Source organism: Calliphora vicina, chromosome 5, assembly GCF_958450345.1.
Source record: "Calliphora vicina chromosome 5, idCalVici1.1, whole genome shotgun sequence".
NCBI classification, from domain to species: Eukaryota; Metazoa; Arthropoda; class Insecta; order Diptera; family Calliphoridae; genus Calliphora; species Calliphora vicina.
In genome coordinates, this window is record NC_088784.1 from 107,699,949 (window position 1) to 107,722,339 (window position 22,391).

A 22,391-nucleotide genomic window follows, 5' to 3' on the forward strand; every position below is an offset into this window, starting at 1 on the left:
TTTTTTAAGACATGATTGTTGCTGATTGTTATTTGTAATAATATAATATTTTTTGTTTATTTCCTGCTATATTTCAAAAGTTAATTACACTTTGCGAGAGAGTGATGTGAATAGAGTAACGGAGACAGCGAGCAAGAGAGAGAGAGTGAGCGAGAGAGCGACAATAAACACAACTTTCCATTCTTTTCATTTTGATAATGATTAAGGCCACATTGTTGTTATAAAAACAAGTTCAAATTAAATCTCCATAATCATTGTTTAACTGACTGTAGCAGGAAAAGGACTTTGTAGACGGATCAAATAATAAATAAATATGGTTTACGGAATATAATAAAAATTAGCGTAAACTGGCTTAAGTTTGTAGTAAATGATAGATCAGTATAAAATGGGTTTTTACGAACCTAATAGTAGGGACCTTTGAATCGTCAATTTATGTCGTTTTCGGAAATTTCTGTTTCTGAATTCGAACATAAGCAGACATTTTTAAAATACCGAGTATCTATTCAACAGAAAGATCTCAAAAAAAATCTAGCATTATTTATAGAGTATCCAAAACCGAATACCGGTTAACCGGTTTTTTCATCTTTGTAAACTCCACCGGTTTCGGTTTATTTAACTATTCGTTATTTTGACAAACCGGTTTTTGTAAGACGGTTAACCGGTTTTAATTAAATATTTTTTCTAAAGCTCATTCAAACATATTTATGAAAAACTTTGATACCATTTTTAAAAATATTGATTTATTTTATAGAAAATTGTAGCATTTGACAACATTTCGTAAAAGATATAACATAATTGCATAAAGAATTCAAAAATGATAAATTTCCGTTTTTTCGGTTTTTTTTGAAGATAAAAACCGAAACCGCTTAACCGGTTTTTTTAAAAGACAATAATCGAAACCGGTGTTTTCAAAAACACACATTTTCGGTTAAACCGGAAACCGGTTTTTTGGACACTAATTATTTACCAAATAATCTATAGCGTGTTGGAAATAAACTAAATGCATCCGGACCAAAACGAAAAATTTCGATAAAAAAAATAATTTTTGAACCATTACTTTAGATAATATTTTCCATGACCATATAAAATTTAAATACCGATATTAACAACAATTTAAAAAAAGCCAATATTTTTTTACTCTAACCCTCATTATCTGTCCATATTTCCAACTAGGGAGATGGTGCTTTGCCAACATTTACTCTACTCATCTTCCAGCCATGTCTCCAAAGTGGTAGAACTTGAGCGTAAACTTGATTTAGCTGGAGAATTATTTGAATTTATACTGAAGCAATGAAAATTATCCATATCATCGTCCAATGAATTTCCATTTATGTCCCATTTAACAACAGGCGTTAATTTATAAAAGCAATCCCTCTCCTGGCCAATTATGAACTGATGATAGTTGCCATCGGATTTACAACCTAAACTAACATTAACTGGAAGCAAATGATTGAGTTGGTGTTGGGAATTAAAGTAATTATGATGCGTTTCAAGGCCTCTATTGGTAAATATGGGATTATTAAAATTGATAGCATTGCTGTTGTTGTTATTATTGTGATTATGAGTATGATTGCTGTTGTTATTGTTGTTAGTTCCATTACTGTTATTGGAAAAGGTGGAATTGTTAGTGATGAGATTATGATCTTGATCTTGATTAATAAAGTAATTATCTAAACTAGCTGTGGACGGTGTATGACGGAAGTAACGCACATCTTCTTTGTACTTGACTTTTTCGAAAACAACCTCGAGATTTGTGTCATCGGCGAATGATGAAGGTGGCGGCTTTTTAATGGTAGCGCCGTCGTTATTGGTGAAATTAGCATCAAATGGTACAATTTCGGAAGCGGTATCGCTGCGTAATTGTTCCAAACGCTGAAATTCATAACCATCGGCTGTTAGAAATAATTTTGAAGTTAAACTTTGCAGAATGGCCGTGTCATGTGTTTCATCTTCGTCATCTTCATCGAAGTGCTTTAATGCTTTTACATTTTTAGTAGCCTGCTTTTCCTTAGGGCTGTCTTTGGTATCCTTTTTGCTTTGACGATGATATGCTGCTGCATTTCGCGGTGATGTGTTTGGATTTTGATTGTTCGGTTTTTCGGTTGCTTCTACCGATGGGTCAATATCGGTGGAAATGTCTTCCTCTTCTAAACGTTTAAGGAAAATTTGTTTGGTGGACAATTTACGTATGAGCTGCAAAGAGAAGAGGAAAGAAAATGCTGTGAGCATAGTTTGTGACAAAAATCCGATTTATATTATTCGAGATTAGTCAGTTATATTAAAACCTACTAAATCGGTCCATTATTTCACCTAGCTCCCATACAAATGTCCTCCCGAAATAGAACTTTATCGGTCATAAATGCAGAAAAGGTTTCATATAGAAAGAAACCACGCGTCATGGTGATGGGTCCATAGTTTGTCATAGCTCCCATACTATGTCCACTTCCGAAAATTACTTTAACGAGCATAAAACACTTAAACATGTTGGTATCCAAAACCAATTTAAAATAAAGAAATTTCATATAGAAAGAAATCTCGCGATTTAATTTCATTGGGATGGGTCCATAATTCGCCATAGCACCCATATAATGCCTTCTTCCGAAAATCACATTAGCAAACATAAATCTCATAAAGATGTATCTATATCAAATTTCTATATGAAAGATATGTCATATAGAAATTAATCAGGAAACCTAATATTATGGCGATCAGTCCATAATTGGCCATAGCACCCATATAATGACCGCTTCTGAAAATGACTTTAACGAGCAACAAACTCTTAAAAAGTTTGGTATCCAAAAGCAATTCAATATAAAAAAGTTTCATATAGAAAGAAATCACGCGACCAAATTTCATAGCGATCGGTTCATAATGGGTGATAGCTCTCATCATAGGGTAACATTTTTAGTCTGTCTGATATAAAAACAAAATATGTACATTGACTAGCATGTATTTTGTTGTTAGGTTTTTGACAACAGACTTAGGTTTTTGACAATTACGTCTACACGCAGAGAAAAAATATAATTGGGCATGGTTACTGTAACCATTTAAATAGTGTTACAAGATTTTTAACAATATTATAGTCACAGTAACCATTTACATGATTGTGGTAACCATAATATGGTTAATTTACGATTCACATGATTGTATCAACCATATATATGGTTACAGTAAACAAATATATGTTTGTGGCAACCATATTTATGATGAATAATTTTATCATAATATGTTGTTCTCAGATTATGATAAGCTTTAAGCCGAGAGCAACATAATATGATAAGTCCTTCATCATATGAATGGTTGTCACAAACATATATTTGTTTACTGTAACCATATATATGGTTGATACAATCATGTGAATCGTAAATTAACCATATTATGGTTACCACAATCATGTAAATGGTTACTGTGACTATAATATTGTTAAAAATCTTGTAACAATATTGAAATGGTTACAGTAACCATGCTCAACTATATTTTTGCTCTGCGTGTAGACGTAATTGTCAAAAATCTAAGTCTGTTGTCAAAAACCTAACAACAAAATACATGCTAGTCAATGTACATATTTTGTTTTTATATCAGACATAGGATTTGTTGTATTTTTGTTTGACAAATCGGAGTGTCTCGTCTCTATGTATAATTCTATGGCTCTCATATTAAGCCCAATTCCGAATATCACTCACGAAAATAAATTATTGAGATTTAAAAAAAAAATTTCTGTTCATTTACTCAGTTTCTCACATGTTTTTTTTTCGTTCGGACTGGTTTCAATTTCGTTGTTACTATTCCGATCGATTTTGTTTTAGCTTCTTCAGATTTCGTTTTACATTTTCTAAAAAAGCAGAGTCGTGTTCCCTAAAATAGCCAGTTCACATCTATATATATCTTGTCCTGTCTCCAAGTCACCAGTTTTGTCGACTCTTCCATCTGTTATGAATTCATACCATTTCGTTTTTTAATTTGTTTAATACAACGTCAAATGTTAACAAAATATGCAGTTTCATTATTTACATCTACTTCAGAAAAGTACAAAAAGTGTAGATTAGAACTACTAAAATGTACTAGTGAATAAGTACCTAGTCAATAGTAATATCGTCAGTAGTAGACTTCCAATGACACGCACATGTTAAATGTCTATATATAGAGAAAACAGATTCGTAATAGCAATCGAATTAGTTGCCAATCGAATGATTCTACCTTAGTGACCGAATTTTACAGTTGTGTCTACAAAATTTTAGAAGTGGCAACAAAAGTTTGGTTGCTTCAACCGAAATTCTTCTATATCAACTGACTTTCTGTTAATAGGACCGAAAAATTCTATGTGTGCAACCGAATTATTCGATTGGCAACAAATTCGGTTGCTATCACGAATCTGTTTTCTGTGTGTAATAAATAGCATTGTCTGGAGCAAAATAAGTCACTAGTACTGGTGACTGTGTCAATAGTAAGTCAGTATAGTTTCACTATTGACACTTCCTGCTTCTGGTTACTCAATATTCTCGTACATTCTACAAAAGTCCTGTGAACCTATATCCCATTTTCCAATGAAGACTCCAGTTGAGCAGTGACCGGTTATCACCCCTAATAAAGACGTGAGTCTTTTTCCTATCCAAGCCAATTAGTATTCTGGTTGTCTTTGCCTCCAACTTTCACCAAATAGCCTTGGAATATAGTAGTGGCATAACCTCCCAATCCGTATTAATATAGTTCAGAAATAATAACAAAAATAAAAATTTCTTTAGATTTTTTTTGGAATTTTAACTATTTTTTTAAATATTTGCAAAAGTTTCCATTGTATTGTTAAACACTGTATAAATCGCTAACGTAGTTCTTTAAACTGTGTACATTTTTTTAATAAATAGCCTAACCATTTAATAAATAAGACTACATTCACAAAATTAAAAAAATATTTAAAACAAATGATTTCAATATGTTTTTATAAAATTTGTAAAAAAAGGACCTCTTCCTTCCACATGTGGTCTATAACTTTCATAGACATTCATGACAATCACCAAATAAATATACATCTGATATATGATATGAATCAAATGTCATTATTTTAATTAATATTTTTAATACAATTTCATTTAGAAAATTTAAATGCTTTCAACAAAATAGCAATTTATTTTCTTAAATTTTCCGGAAGTTAAATAACGCACGTGTATGTATTTGTTTTGGCTGAAATGCAAAAGGGCGTAACAACTCAAAGAAATTTTTCTTTTTTTTTTAAACAACAAAACAAATTATTAATTTGTTTTGTAGAAATACCCTTAAAACAGCTTTAGATTAAGATTAATTTATTTAAAATATGATTATCTTCATAAAGAAGTAGAAAATTTAAAATACACCCTCCCACCCTGTTACTATCGAATCACAGTGTAAAATTGAAAATAGCAGTCATTGAAACTATAGTTGGTTAGTTTTGGTTAGTAGTAGATTGTTGTGGCCATAATTACAATGTTTTGTTGTTTTACTTGTTTAGTGGCTTTGTTTCATTTATGCGTTACAAGGATAATCCTTTTTTTTATATATAAAAAAATGTTTTAATCAATATTATTGATTTATTTTCTTTTAATAAATTTAGCACTAAACACTGACCCTTAACGCCTTGCTATACAAATTTTATACATAGAAGGAATTTCTTTTTTAACAATGTATAAAATAAAATTAGCTTGCTTACCTTGATACAAGATTTTTTTGTACGTTTCAATAGATGAGACATTTCGTGGTGGTTTGTCAAATTAAATCGTGTAAAATTCTTAAAGCCATTACAGCTAATATTTATTTGTGGTTTTTGTTTATTTTTTCATTTATAAAATTATCTATAATAAATAAAAAAAACAAAAATAATTTATTTGTTGTAAGTTGATATACTACTATGTAGGTATTTTGTTTAACACACACAATAAACTAAAAATGAATGCATCACCATTTGCTGGTAGTGGCCTACTACTGCCACAACTGGCTAAAAAATGTTCACTTGGAACCCCTCTCTCAGCGTTCGTGTGTTTGCTTGAATGTGGCTGTGGTTGTTGAAACTGAGCAACATAAACATTTGACAACTTAACACCCATTTCATGCTGTTTTTTGTTTGTTTACAATGCAGAACACTGAAGGAGTGAGTTCTTGAAATTTAGATACAATTTCGAGGTTCGAAAAACATTTTTTGACAATAATTTGGTCAATAGTCCTAAATAGTTTTCTATTACACAGTTTTAATAAAACAGCTAAAGCATCTTTATCATGACAAATATATGTGGAAAATAAAATCCTTTCATCGATTACAGAATGATATTTACCACAGTTATTATGTATTTCAAGTACACAGAAAAAACTATATTTCAATTCAAACATTTATCACATATTGAACTGGTTTCAATTATTCCATAATTGAATCAAGTATTCATGTGCTCAAAAACAAAATTTTCTGATATTTTCTATTGAATTTTGAGTTTTGAATTTGATAATTTTGACAATTGAATATACAATTTTCGTTATTGCTTGAATTTTAAATACAAAAATTATTGAATAGATAATTTTCGTAATTGAAAACACAAAAAATAACAAAATTCAACCAATAACGAAAATTGTATATTCAATTGTCAAAATTATCAAATTCAAAACTTAAAATTCAATAGAAAATATTAGAAAATTTTGTTTTTGAGCACATGAATACTTGATTCAATTATAAAATAATTGAAACCAGTTCAATATGTGACAAATATTTGAATTGAAATGGTTTAAGAAATAGTTTTTTCTGTGTATTGAGTGGATTCGTAATTCAGCTTGGGTGGAGGAAGAACTCGCGCGTCATTGCCATTATCTTTTAAGGGCAATGAGGCCGTCCTTTTTTCGCTGCCTTCGAGGGATTGCGTTTCACTCACATTGGTTGATGGTCTAACAGCCATAAAGGTTTGATGACCAAGATTGTTGTCAAACTCAACAAGAGCTTGCAAAATCATTAGAAGTTACTCAAGCATCAATTTCAAAACGTTTGCGAGCAGCTGGATTCATCCAAAAGCAGGGAAATTGGCTACCATTCGAATTGAAGCTGAGAGACCTTGAAAGACGATTTTGCATGTCTGAAATGCTGCTTGAAGAAAATCATTTTTCCACCGAATCATTACTTGCGATGAAAAATGGATCCATTACGATAACCCGAAGCGTTACAGATCGTATGTGAAGACCGACCAACCAGTCGAATCGATACCAACGCCAAATATCCATGGCACTAAGTTAATTCTATGTATTAGGTGGAAGCAAAAGGATGAGCTGCTGAAACCTGACCAGACCATCACAGGGAACCTGTACCGAATGTAACTGATTCGTTTCAAGCGAGCATTGCCCGAAAACCGCCCAGAATATGCGGCCAGAAATTAAACCATAATATTCCATCATGACATTGGTCACATGTTGCAATACCTGTTGAAAAGTATTTAGAATAAAGTGGTTGGGAAGTTTTGCCTCACCCGCTTTATAGTTTCGATCGATGCAGAACGTTGTCTCTGAAATAGAGTCGAATATAGCTCGCATACTTGTTATACCCTTCACCATGAGTGGCAAGGGTATATATAAGTTTGTCATTCCGTTTGTAATTTTCACAATATAATTTTCCGACCCTATAAAGTATATATATGTATTCTGGATCCATATAGATAGCGTAGTCGATCTGTCTGTCTGTTGAAATCAACTTTCAATATTTCCGGAATTCTTCGAGAAAATTGGTCCACAAATGGCTGAGATATGAGGAAAAAACCAGGACAACCTTGATTTTTGACCTATATCAGGATTACTAAGTCATTAATATAGACAATATGGATATCTAATGATAGATATTTCAAAGACCTTTGCAACGACGTATATAAGACCATAGCAAGTTGGACGTATAATGGGTCAAAATCGCTAAATATTAAAAAACAAAAAAAATTTAAAACTTAAAAATTTTTTTTAAAAATTTAAAAAAAAAAATTTTAAAAAAAGCAATTAAAAAAAAATTTTTTTTTCAAAAAATTAAAAAAAAAATATTTTGTTTACCTAAAAAATTTAGTTAAATTATTATATTAAAGTTCTGTTTATTGTTGGGCACTGAGGCTCAACACAACTGGAAAATTGAGCAGCGTATATAGAAATTGTGTTCGTTTAACTATAGCTTTTGAATGTTTTTTTTCCCCGTTTGTGTTTTCGTCAGTACGAAGGCGAATTATAGTTATACTAATAGTAGTCGGATCTAAACTACTACAAATGTAGTATGTATCTACATTAGTAGTTGTATATAACTACTACCGCTTCCATTCTGATTCATAAGTCCCTTTAGTTCCGTCATTTGATCAAACCGCATTTTAAGTTTTTTCTTCCGATACACGTGCAAATGTTTCATACTAATAAGTATTTTTCTCTATGAATTTAAATCTCAACGAAAAGTTATACTCATTTATTTGTGTATTTGCAAACTTAAATTAATATTATTGTTGTTTTTCTAGCTTTGATGCAGCACAGGCGCAGTATTTTCTATGAACGATTAGGGATACTATTTTTTGATAGAGAAGAGAGAGTGTGTGTCAAAATTCCACTTTGTGTGTATTTGACATTGTGCCCTAGCGGGAAATTTCATTCAAAATATTACTTACTGTCTGTAAATGTATGTTAATGTTTGTTGTTTTTTTTTTTTTTGTTCCTTTATTCGTAGTGTCATAGGTCATTCCATTCATTCAATGTATATTTGTATTTTTCATTTCTGTTTGGTTGTTTGTAATATTGTTTAATATTTATATTCATATATATGTATATTGTGGGTTTCTCAATAATTTAGTTGTCAAGGAGTGGTAATTATATGTCAAACATTCCTGACATATTATTGTGCATGTTAAGTGAGTTTTCAGGAAAAGGAAATTAAATTTAAATTCCATTAAACTATTGTAAAATAAATACAGCTAATAGCAATATTAGTTATTTAATAACATTTATTAAATATATAACAAAAAAATACTAAGTAGAATTGCATTAAACTAAATTTAATACAGGAAAAGTGTATTAAATTTGTGTTGTGAGATGAGAAATCCGATGTTTTTGGAAACTTTTTTATGTGTAACTAAATATTTAATTGAGTAAAATTTGTCCGTATTGTAGCATGCGCCATAGCAACATAAATTCAATATGCAACAGTTAGGATAGAAATGTCGGAGCTTTTTTTAAAATTTACATAATTTTAAATCAAATGTGAAAAAACAACAATTTTCGACAAGGCATCGGACCTTACCTGTTCCAAATTTTGTTAAAACTTGGTACTCCGGTTATTTATAGTCATACAACATTTGATGTTGTTCAAATAATTATAAATTCGCTTTGGTTTGTCTTTTGTCGAGGTTCAAAGTTCAAATTTTATATAAGAATAGTGTAAAATCGCTCAAATTCAATTGTATATTAATTACTTTTTATTTCAATAAGTCGATTTGATTTTTTTTTTGATTTCAATAAATCGATGGTTGCGGTCGCCGTTGGCACTTAGCGTCGTCGCGTCCTGAGCAATGTCATTCATATTTCCAAACAAAAAATCATTGATCATGGAGCAATAACGATTGATCATCGCAAACCCCGTCTTAATTTTTTTAAAAAATAAGGTCCGATGATGCCACCAGCGTTTAAACAGCACCAAACGCTTAATTTTTCTGAATGTATTGGAGTCTGTAGGGTCTGTTGTGGATTGATCTCACTCCATCAATTAGCCTCAACACTGAACACAATTTTACGATAAAACATATTAGCCATTCTAGGGAGACAAAATTAAATATCTTAGAAAAAAATTAAGCTAGACTTATGAATTTAGGTGCAAGGTGTTACTAGGCCAATATGGGCGAAATTGAACCACTGCCACGCCCACCTCCCATACAACTGCAAACATTTATATCTAATATGATTCGCGTTGGATATTCAAAAAGTCAAAAAACGGTGGGGGGTTTCTTATAAATAAATTGATAAATTTCAATGTTTGTGCTTAATCAGGCTTCAAAGCGACTTACAAAATCACGTTTTGTCTGGTTTAGCGCTTTCCACCTTAGCTTAAATCTAATATACACATTTTAATATAAAAAATTGTAAATGCTTATAATCAATATCAGATTTGGAATTACTACTGCTTATTTTTCGCCATATATAAAAAAAATCGTGGTATGTGGTTTTATCACTTATTATTTGTTTTTTTTTTAATCGGCAAATCTCGGCAGATAATTTTATAAGGGCCTAAAAGTAATTATTTCAGACGTTCGTTTGAAACTGATTTGGTGTTGAAGCGTTGTGAAGATAAGAAAATATCGATTATAGAATTTTGTTTTTTTTTTCCTAACTTAACGCAAAGAGTAATTGTTTAAATGAAATAACACTAAAATAATTTTTCAGGTTCTTGAAATAAATTCTCATGATATTAACAGTTGAGCTTCAAAACAAAAAAAGAATCGTTAAAAAATTCCATTCCAATAAAAAGTTACTCGGTTTTAAAAAGGAACAATTTCATTTAAGTGTTTTTGTTATTTTTAATTCACTCAAAAATATTCAAGTTAAATGTACTGTTATATTTTGTTATTGTTGGCAAATTAGGCAAAGTTTTTTAATTTTCTTATTTTATAACAAGTGCTCTTTCATATTTGATAAAAATATTTATCCAAATTGAAACTCAAAAAACGTCCAGCTAGATTAGCAACATCTTACACTGTGCATCAGTTTCCAAATGCTCTAGAGTCCCAATCGGCGAAAGAAAGACGCCGACGTTCGACGTTCATTGCATCATTTGGAGAGTATGTGGGGTATGTGATCTGTCCCCAATTCGACAAATGGCTTGCTCTGATGGACGATTATGTGCGCCATAAAAATCACGAAGTCGTCTATAAGTTGATTTTCAAAGTAAATTTGCATAATTTGGTGGCGTTTTTCAAGCATCAATCTAATCATGATGATATCAAAAAGTGAGAGCGTTTGACTGTTAACAATTTCGTAAGTTCTATCGGGCTTAAAAACATCCTTTACTGTATCTCATAATATTTTAAATGTCTTTATAGATTCTTATTTGTATTTTTTTTTTATCAAAATGGAATTATCCTTCGGCTTAACTGTCATTTCACTCAAGCGAATTTTTTTAGGTTGTTTCCAACAGTATAAACTAATTTTTATGTAGGACATGCATTTAGACATATGTATCCTTCTTCATACTAATTATCCTCTTTTCATAAAAACTGTTTTTTTGAGTAATACATTCGAAAAAACAATTTCAAGATTATACTTCTATTAAGTTAATTAAAACTTTTCAATAAAAAATTCTCAAAACTACGAAAATTTATACAAATTCATTAAATATTAAAATATTGGCATTTTACTTTTCCGGAAATCATCCGATTAAAGATTTTATAGTTTATAGTCCACTTATGCTTAAAATCGGTCATGTCCTAGGAAACCTTTCCGCAGGTCAAAGTTCTGGAAAGTGATGATTTAGAATGATTTAGAAAAGACAATATATCTGACATATTTTTAAAAGCTAACGTAATTAAAAAATAATAATTTGTTGGACCAAGGATAAGTTTTTTTTTACTCAATCCTTATACATTATACAAGATTCGGCACAGCCGAATATGACAATCATACCTGTTCTTGTTCAAGTTGCTCCGTGTAATTTCTAATAATTTGAATATTTTCCTGACTGACTTTTGATTGACTATCTTGCTTGAAAGATTATTCAGCAAAGATTAAGATTTCCGGACCATGGTATAATGACATGCGATCGTCCTAATCTAGCAACCAGTCTAACGATAAATACACAACTTTATTTATGTACTTATGCCATAAAAATGCCATTCAATTTTCTATGGTCTTGATGAGAGGATATTAAGTAGCATCCTTCACAAGGTGATTTCATCTTATTCACTTAAATCAACAATACCTACATTTATTTTTAACATTCGAACAAAATTTATCAACATCTGTGATACTAATGACAGTTTTATTCGAATGTTTTAAATTCATTTCAAAACAATTGTATTGTTTTTAACGTTAAAAACGTGACTTTAAACAAAAAGACTGTTTGTTTTAAAGCTGGGAAAAATTACCCAAACGTGAAAAACAATCCACTAATTAAAAATTGAAATTAGTCTTTGAAAAGGTCAAGCTGGAGGCATAATTAAATGCTCGCCCACCCTTTTGCAACAAATGATCATCACGCCACGCCGCTCAATAACTTTGCGCAATATGACACGAAATAGCAATAAAGAAGAGCTGAAGTCTGATGATATTGTGGCAAAATTTTAATTTACGATGCATAATATTTGCGATTGTAAATAATTTTAATGTAACGATAAGTATTAAATTTATGTACATATGAATAAATAATTTAATATCTGCATTACATTACAATGGAAACGTTTTTATACGCTTTGTGAAATTAATTTAATAAAATGTAAATTTCATTTTAAAACAAGTGTGTCAATTTCACCACTTTATACTCTCTCACTTACTTGCTTGGTTATTGCAAAGTGTGGAATTGTATTATTATTATTAGCCACCCCTAAAACTGAACCTTTGAACAGGGCAAAGTACAATGCAATAATCATCATCAAGGTTGATTATTTTGCAGTCATATACATACATATGTATGTATATGAATTGTAAGTATTTGCTGGATATTGAAAGCGGGGTGTTAAATTTCATTGCGGTGTGTGAATGTGAAAAACGATTGACAACACGACGCGACGATTGACTCTTGAGCGTCAATGAGGCGTGTGACAACTATCATTGTCTGCCACAAATGTGTGTAATGTTTAGGTGTGTTGTATCTGTATGTTTAGGCGTTTGCAGTGACAATTCACTTTAGATTTCAAGCAATTAAAATTTATTTTTTTTACCTTCTGAACTAACATTTTTGCACTATTGATGTACGAGTATCCGTGCTTCCTGTAAAATAAAATTTTAAGAAACTGACTATAATCCATCAATTTTTTTATGAGATGATGATCAATTGCTCATTTAAAATTGATTCGTCATTATCCTTTTTTATATTGACCAAATCATGACAAGACAACAACTCTTTTATATATAAAGGTTTTTTTCTCTACGAATTGAAATAAATTAATAAACTTGAAATCAATACTCGAATGTGTCAAAAATTTATTGAATGATTACTTTCTGACACTCACAATTTTTTACGCAGGACGCAGAACTTTATTAATTTTATAAACATTTTAACGTTTTTCGGCAAACCATCAGAAATTAGAAATTAAACACACACTTAAAAGCAATTCTTTTCTTTTTGTACTTTTATAATTTTGTAAATTTTATGGTTTCCATTTTAATCTTTTTTTACAATAACAAAAAAAATACAAATCAAATTCTTTCTCCACAATACAATAGAGAGTGAGTGAGTGATGTGACCAATGTGTGACAATTTCACAAAACAATAAAAAACATTTGGATTGAATTCTGTTGTTTTTTTATAGTGTTTTTAGTAAAACACAATTTTTCAATTTTAAATTAAATGTAAAGATTTGTTATTTTTTGTTTCATTCTTTTATTTTTGGGTTTTGTTTTCAAAACATTTTAGTGTTAAATGTCACAATTAATTGTTTTCATTTGTATTTGTGGTTTCTATTCTTTAGGTTTACATGATTTCACGGCAAAATGTTGAAATGTAAATGACTAATGTTTATTGTGTGTTTTATTGAAAAACCGGATATTTAAATTTCAGCTTCAAATTTAAATTGTCCTTTAAAAAATTTAATCATTTGTCATTTTGAGGAAATGAATACCATTTTTTTGTTTCATTACCTTTTTACGGTAAGTTTGTATAGGAGGAACTAATTATGTGGACAGTATGCATCTTTTTTTTGGTGGGAATTGACATCGTTTGACATTTGTTTGTATTTAAATTTTAATAGTTTTATTAATACTCTTTTTAAACTTTTAGATTTCCCTTATTTTTTAGAAACTTAATTTTTATACCTTTGTTTATGGTAAATTCATTACACATCTCAAAAATACTAAGTAAATCTCTACTTGGACGCTGAAACTGCTTACCAATCCACAGAATTAGGCTAGTTTTACGAATTTATATGAGTGATCACAGATTGAGCTTATTTTCCTTAAAATCACAGTATTTACAAAGTTATTAACGCTTTAAGATATTTGAGTTTTTTCATTTTTGAGTTATTAGCGATTTATTAAGATATTTGAGTTTTTTTTATTAAAAATCAATTTTTTGGTATAAAATGTGAGTGATCACAGATTGAGCTTGATTTGCCTGAAATCGCAGTATTTAAGATATTTGAGTTTTTTAAACTAAAAATCGATTTTTGGTATAAAATATGAGTAATCACAGATTGAGCTTATTTTCCTTATAATTTATAGTATTTACAAAGTTATTAACGATTTAAGATATTTGAGTTTTTTTCATTTTTGAGTTATTAGCAATTTATTAATATATTTGAGTTTTTTTATACGCTCCACCACCATAAGTGGTGAATGAGGTTATATTGTCATTCCGTGTGTAACATAGAGAAATATTCATCTGAGATGTGGATTGTGCCATGTCCGTCTGTGTAAAACACGCTCACGTCCAAAATACGCAAACAAACTTAGTAGAGTTGCAAGCAGTTTACTATTGTCCTAAGCAGTTTGGTATTGAAAATCAGCGAAATCGGTACAGTGAAACCAATGTTATGAATTAAAATGTGGGACAACCTCAAAAAAAAAAAATTGATAATTTTCACATATTTTTGGTAATTTTTGTAAATATATTTCAGCTAATATCATAAAATTTTGCACTCGTTACTTTTATGATAAAAGGAGTAAGTCTGGTGGAAATTATAAGAATCGGTCCATGATTTCTCCTAGCCTCCATACAAATATCTTCCCGAAATATGGTTCTATGGTCTATAAATGCCTACAGAATAGGAATATCCATAGAAAATTCAGAAAAAATAAGTTTAGTGGTAAAAAAAATTATATTACAAAAATTTTCGTGGATCGGCCCATATTTGACCATAGCCCCCATATAAAGTACACTTCCGAAAATCTCTTAAATAAGCATAAATGTCTTATAAATATCGCTATCAAGTTGAAATTCGATATAAATAATCCCCATATACACCAAAATCGCTGTACCTATTTGTATGAAGATCGGCCGAGTATTGATTATAGCTTCCATATAAGTACCACTTCCGAAAAACGCAATAACCTACATAAATATCTAAAAAAAATATCAATATCAAAACAAAATTTCAGATCCGTAATTTATATTTAGAAATCATACTACAGGATTTTGTGAATATCGGTCCATATTTGACCATAAAAATCCAGGACCACTTCCAAAAATCAATTTAGTACTCATAAATCTCTTCGACAAAAATAATACTCATATACATAGATATCACTGTACCAAATTTTATGAAGATTGGCCGATAATTGGTCATAGCTCCCCTATAAGGCCCATTTTCGAAAAAGATATTAACCTTAAAAAATAATTAAAACATATCGATATCAAAATTAAATTACGCACAGATCAGTAATTTGTATCCAGCAATCATACTTCTGGATTTTGTGAATATCGGTCCATATTTAACCATAGCTCCCATATAGGGTCCACTCCCGAAAATCACTAAAATCCTCATAAATTTCTTACAAATATAGTTAGTTATCAGGTTAAAATTCGAAACAAATTTATTCAATATATACAAAAATCAATGTACCAAATTTTTTGATGATAGGCCCATAATTGGTCTAAAAAAAAGCGTTTTAAGCGCTTTAAATATGCAGTAAAAACTTTAAAATATGCTCTTAAAAGAACAAACTTTTACATAATTTTTAACCAAAAAATATACTTTTATTTAAAAAAATCAATACAATTCATTTCTAAATAGGTAAAGTAACACAAAATAAACAAAAATAACATAAACTAAAACAAGTATAACAAAAAATAAATACAACATAAAAACAATAAGCTATGAAAAGGCCTCGAGTGGTATCTTTTGATGATATTTTATATAAATATAAAGTCACTTCTTCAATTAAGGTTATTATTGAAAACATTTTTATATATAGAAAATGTTCTTTCGACATCAACTGATGTTTTAGGAGCAAATTTAAAAGACAATATTTCTTTAACACTTAGAATGGTTAAGTTTGAATTAGAACTAAAATTTGATATTTAGATGGCACTATTATTAAAATAGTGCTTATTTTATATTAAAAAAATCTATCTATTTTTCAATTTTGAATTTTAAACAAAGGAAGTACAAAACCTGTAACACTACAGCGAAAAATAAGTAAGACAAAATTTGTTTTTGATAAAGTCAAAATATGCTATTAAACAGTAAAATATGCTATAAAAACGCAAAGTATGACATAAATATGCTCTTAAAAAAATATATGCAAAAAAAATGCATTTAAGAGTAAAATATGCAAAAATATACAATAACAAATCGATGCCAAAATTCTTAAATAGTTGTGAAACGTGTAAATATCTTATTATTATGCTCATTAGACTCACCAGAAAAAATATGCATTTGCATATTTTGGTTTCCCTGGTCATAACTTTCATAAAGGAACCACTTCAGGAAAACACATTATCCTGCACAAATATCCAAAAAAATTCTATACTGAACCAAAATTTTACACCGATCAGTAATTTGTATTCAAGAATCGTACTACAAGATTTTTTAAATATTGGTCCATAATTGGCCACAGCTCTCATATAAATACATAAAAATCACGTTAAAATATTTTATGACAATCGAATCATAATAGGTCATAGCTCCCACATATGTAAGTCCCACAACCAAATATTTTGAAATTTGTCTAAATATATTTGTAATTCCTATTTTATACCCTTCACCTTCGTGAGAAGGGTATATATAAGTTTGTCATTCCGTTTGTAATTTCTACATTTTTCATTTCCGACCCTATAAAGTATATATATTCTGGATCCTTATAGATAGCGGATTAAGCCATGTCAGTCTGTCTGTCTGTCCGTCTGTTAGTTGAAATCAATTTTCTGAAGACCCCAGATATCTTCGGGATCCAAATCTTCAATAATTCTCTCAGACATGCTTTCGAGAAGATTGCTATTTAAAATCAGCAAAATCCGTCTATAAATAACGGATATATGAGCAAAAAACCGGTACAACCTCGATTTTTGATCTATATATGGATTACTAAGACATTAATATAGACAATATGGATATCTAATGATAGATATTTCAAAGTCCATTGCAACGATGTAGATAAGGCTATAGTAAGTTGGACCTACAATGGGTCAAAATCGGGAAAAATATTTTTTGACCCGAATTTTTTTTTCATCAAAAAATTTTTTTTGTCATAATTTTTTTTTCCAAAAAAAAAAAATTTAAAAAATTTGTAAAAAAACTTTTTTTAAAAAACAATTTCTAAAAAAAAATTTTGAAAAACAATTAAAAAAAAAAAATTTTGTTTACCTAAAAATATTTAAAAAAAATTATTTTGAAGTATAATTTGGTAAAGGGTATATACGATTCGGTACAGCCGAATATAGCTCTCTTACTTGTTTATACTCTGTTTCTTCACTTGAGGTTAAAAGGGAAAAATGTTGATCCAAACGTATTAACTAATTATTAAGTATATAAATTGTTAAATTTCATACGTTCTAATAGGAATTTGAGTTATAAATTGCTGAATTAGATACAATTTTTTGTACATTTGAAATAAAATATCTTCTGCGTAAACAAAAAGTTATTAGCTCTTTAAGATATTACAGTTTTTTGTTCTGAGTCGGTTCTTTTTCTCTAGGTTTTATTAATTGTTTTTAATCATTAAAGTACTTATTTGTTTAAAAGTATGCCAAAGTGTAAGGTACTTTTAGAAAACTAATCTACTACATTATAAAATTTATTCTCTGCCGTTGTTTTGATTTTCGGAATTTAGTACAAATACTAAGTAACGAGTATAAATAAATTTGATGCTCTTTACAATGTCTGGCGAAGTGAATCACAATACCAATGTTGATGATAATCTTTAACCTTTTAAGAAATAGTTCTGTTACTAATTCCATTGCTTCGAAACAAGTAGTATCACAGTGAAGATCGTTTAGAATACATTTGTATTGTGTAATATTTTTCCATTTAAAAAAATAAAGTAAAATGTTTAAAGAAAATCAAATAAATTATTACAAAAGTGATATAAATTTAAAAGAATTGATAGATATTCAAAATTTAAAAGCAAACGATGAAGCTTTATTTGTGTGTGATCTGGAAAAGGTTAAAGAAAAATATGAAACCTGGAATAAACTCATGCCACGCATAAAACCATATTATGGTAGGAAATATTTATATATAGATTTAATTATTTTATTTTTAAATGGGTTTATTTAAAATATTTCAGCTGTTAAATGCAATGACGATGATTGCATAGTGAAAACATTGGCCGATTTGGGAACTAATTTTGATTGTGCTTCGAAAAATGAAATCAAACAAGTTTTGGAATTGGGTGTCGATCCCGCACGCATAATATTTGCTAATCCCTGTAAACCCGTTTCGCATTTGGAATATGCCAAAGAGAACAATGTAAAATCCAGTACAGTGGATACAGAATTTGAGATCTACAAAATACACAAAACTTATCCGGAATCAAAGTAATTTTAAAAAATTCAAACAATATTTAAGAACTGAAATTCAATATAAATTGAATTGTTTTTGTTTGTTTTTCAGTCTGGTAATACGATTCCGCTGTGAAGCCAAAGATGCTCAGTGCCCTTTAGGCGATAAATTTGGCTGTGATGCCGAAAGTGATGCTACAGCTCTTATGTTGTTAGCGAAAAGTTTAAATTTAAATGTAAGAAAATTATAACAGCTACAACTTAAACATCTTAAACAAATTTAAATTTTCTTTAGGTCATTGGCTGTAGTTTCCATGTGGGCTCGGGTTGTAATGATTTTCCCGCCTACGATCGTGCCATAACAACAGCTAAAAATCTATTTCAATTTGGTGCTTTATTGGGTTACGAAATGAATTTACTTGATATTGGAGGTGGTTTTCCGGGTAGTGATGATAAGAAATTTGCCACTGTATGTTAAAATTTTATGAAATTGAGCAAAATTTTATACAATTAAAACATTTTTTTTTGTATATTTTTATGTGTAGATTGCTGAAATTGTTAATAAATCCATTGGTCGCCATTTTCCCGATGATAATGTTAATATTATAGCGGAACCGGGCAGATTTTTTGTGGCCTCCGCTTTTACTTTGATTTGTAAAATTCATGCCAAAAGGGAGGCTAGAGCTCCCAATGGTAAATTACTTACTAAAATGTACTATTTAAATGATGGCGTCTATGGATCATTCAATTGTATTTTGTACGATCATCAGCATGTAACAGTGGAGCATTTTTTGGTAAGTGATTGGAAAAACTACATAAAGTGCTGGATACGGTTATACAGAATTGTGGACTTTTGACAAAACAACTTAAGTGTAATTTTCAAATGTTTCAGGAGATCGCGAACTGTTGAATTTATCGATAATTATTTTATTATTTGTCCTTGAGGGACATTATTATTTGTCTCAAAGAATTCACAAAGCATTCGAAATTCTTTAAAGACAAGTAATAAAATAATTATCGATCAAATTGCACTTAAGTTGTTTTGTCTAAATCCACAGATTTTATAGCTTCAACAGAGGAATTATTAAAGTGCCTAAAATTAAAACTTCTAAGGATATCCATATTTATTATTTATTTTACTATTCACTTGTTTAGGATGATGGAACTGTTAATCTACCCAAATTCAACACTTTAATTTGGGGTCCTACTTGCGATGCTTTGGATAAGGTATGTTTATTTATTTAATTCAAAATTAACGTATTTGTATTTATATTTTCTTTTTGCTTCTTACAGATTGCTGAAGATTTACAACTGCCCGACTTAAAATGTGGTGATTTCTTGGCCTTTCCCAATATGGGTGCTTACACGGTGCCCATTGCCAGTCCCTTCAATGGCTTTATGTTGCCAAAAATTTTATACTTTCAAAAATTGCAAATATGACAAATATTTCACAATAAAATATTATTATTATGCAGCCTAACACTTATTTATTTTCTTTTATTTCGAGACTTTTAATGAAATATTTGAAAGATTCTAAAGAAATTTGAGTAAAAGATTTCTTAGGGTCTTGAGATTATATTTGATTAATTATAGTATGATTAAACTCTTAGTAAACTAAAATTAATAACTTATTATTTCCAACATGGGTTGCTAACAGTGTTCCTAATCGGGAAAAATTACTTTTGAATATTTTTTTTATAAATTTACAAATTTTGTGGGGAAATTTCGCTAAATTTCTTTTTAATTTTAGTACAATATGTTTTTGTTATTTAACAACATGCTTTCTTCTCAGTTTTCATTGTTGGGGGATAAGCTAGAGCAACAACTCTAAAGACTTTAGGTAAGCTAAAGATATTATACAAATAAAATTACATATAGACCGAATGAGAATTTTAGACACTCAAGCTTTATTTGTAAAAATATCAAAGCAAGCAATCGCTGCTTGCCTCCTAGTTTTTGTATACATATATTTACAGAATATATATTGTTTTATTATAAGAGAAAAGTCTGTCACGTACGGTATGTCACGTACGATATTAAATTTTATTTATTATAAAATCATCCAAAGATTGTTTTTATTTAAATATGACGGATTGTAAAGGAAAAATATTTTCCTTTAGTGTAAGAAATTAAAAAAAAACATAACGCCTCTCACGATTCCAATATTTTTGCATATTTCTACATGTACCTCAAAATGACGTTTTATGTCACGTACGATATACCCTTATTTCGCTCAATACTTTGGACAACAATATTTCGAAAGAACTTTTTATTATATTAAAATATAGTACCCTCTGAATGGAACATAAACACCAAATTATTTTTCAGATACCCTTAATTTTGCAAAATCTATTCCACTCTATAGGCGTACAAATGTCACGTACGATGATATGGAATTGCCCATATGTAGAATTTCCTTGTTGACCTATCAATTATCTTTTATAACTTAGGAAATATCGCATTTTAAAATTAAATTTTCAACACTTTTAACCAACCACTTCAGTTTTTTGATAACTGCGGTTCCAAATATTTCTTTTTTTTGGACTAACAACAAATGTATATGTCAAGTATGTCTAAAAGAATTGTTTAAAAATCATGACTGAGTCCAAAGTGATTTTTTGGTAAAAAATGTACTTTTTTTCTTTTTAAGTTATCTAAAAAAATTCTAAGAAGATTTATAAGGAATTTATATTTTTATAAGCTAACTTTACATCAAATATATTAAACTGGTTGACCGGCCCGGCTTAGCCCGGTAGCATTTACTAATGTTAGTTCTTCAAGTTTCTCCAACCCACATACACCTGCCTGTTCTTATTTATTTGCAAATAAAATATCTGAATTTGTACTGCATACTTTAGGGAGCTTTTTTATTACAGTTGGCTGAACTCAAACAAAAAAAATTTCTGAGTTTTACCCGGAATTTTTTAACTTTTTTCTTTACAAACCATCACCTTACGTGATGCCATTACATACATGGACCATTTCATTTTTATATATATAGATAGATGAAAAAAAAAATTGATACCGAGGAGATCAGGTCCTTCCAAAAAACACCTATTTTTTTATGTAAAATTCAAATTTAGGATAAAAATTCTCAAATTGCATAGTCGATATCAAAATATAGTAACCCATTTTAGATGGCCCAATATGTTATCAATTATTTTGTAAAGGGCTCCGACATATTATGTTGTTAACGTGGCAAATTAATTAGGGAAAACTTAACATCTCGCATAGAATTTACGTAACACTGTTGTTACATAAAAAGGTATGAATGAAAATAACAGTGTTTCCCGAATAATTAGGAACACTAGTTGCTATACATTACCTTTAGTTTATGAATTCCTTAGTACTAACTCACCTTAACAAATATTAAAATATGAGTATTAAACAATTTTATTTACTCCGCTTAAAAGTTTGGATTTCTTTTATTTCAATTCATTTTGTGTAAATTAGATTTTTTATATATTTTATGTATAGAAAAAAAAATACATTAATAGATTTATATATAGAATAATAAAATTAATAAAAAGAATATAAAGCAAAAACTTAAAGCTTCTTTTGCGGCTGGAAATAAAAAAGCTGACCCTTTAATTATTTAAAGCAGTAGATAAAGCTTTGAATAGTTTTTGGTTTAGATTCTTAATACAAGTGTAAATTAAATAAAGACTTAATTAACTAAATTAGTAGAGAGAGTCAATACTTAAGTACAAAAAACAAATTTGAAAATTAAATAAAATAAAATGATAACATACGATATATAAAACAAATTTGTTTGTTTTGTGAAATAATGTAT

At 29.3% G+C, this 22,391-nt stretch overlaps 2 protein-coding genes across 2 annotated transcripts; one reads left to right on the top strand and one right to left on the bottom strand.

Annotated features, from left to right (window-relative positions):
- Window positions 1-1,152: 1,152 nt before the first annotated feature.
- On the bottom strand, window positions 1,153-6,962 carry LOC135961524 (homeobox protein 2). Its single transcript, XM_065513026.1, has 2 exons — window positions 6,885-6,962; window positions 1,153-2,193 (listed from the first exon to the last, which is right to left on the bottom strand). The coding sequence occupies exons 1-2, from the start codon at window positions 6,960-6,962 to the stop codon at window positions 1,201-1,203; spliced, it is 1,071 nt and encodes a 356-aa protein (XP_065369098.1). The 3' UTR covers window positions 1,153-1,200.
- Window positions 6,963-18,121: 11,159 nt separating this feature from the next.
- Window positions 18,122-20,078, top strand: LOC135960078 (ornithine decarboxylase 1-like). Its single transcript, XM_065511281.1, has 7 exons — window positions 18,122-18,318; window positions 18,385-18,634; window positions 18,711-18,834; window positions 18,894-19,067; window positions 19,144-19,392; window positions 19,754-19,825; window positions 19,892-20,078. Exons 1-7 carry the CDS (start codon window positions 18,144-18,146, stop codon window positions 20,036-20,038), a joined length of 1,191 nt encoding a protein of 396 aa, XP_065367353.1. The 5' UTR covers window positions 18,122-18,143; the 3' UTR covers window positions 20,039-20,078.
- The last annotated feature ends 2,313 nt before the right edge of the window (window positions 20,079-22,391 follow it).

Excerpts from the sequence above, each read along its gene's own strand:
- LOC135961524 (XM_065513026.1), bottom strand. The coding sequence starts at position 6,962 with ATGATTTTGCAAGCTCTTGTTGAGTTTGACAACAATCTTGGTCATCAA. Across the intron at positions 2,194-6,884 it reads CTGTTAGACCATCAACCAAT|CTCATACGTAAATTGTCCAC; the intron begins GTGAGTGAAACG and ends TTCTCTTTGCAG.
- LOC135960078 (XM_065511281.1), top strand. The coding sequence starts at position 18,144 with ATGTTTAAAGAAAATCAAATAAATTATTACAAAAGTGATATAAATTTA. Across the intron at positions 18,835-18,893 it reads CGAAAAGTTTAAATTTAAAT|GTCATTGGCTGTAGTTTCCA; the intron begins GTAAGAAAATTA and ends AATTTTCTTTAG. Across the intron at positions 19,393-19,753 it reads TAACAGTGGAGCATTTTTTG|GATGATGGAACTGTTAATCT; the intron begins GTAAGTGATTGG and ends TCACTTGTTTAG.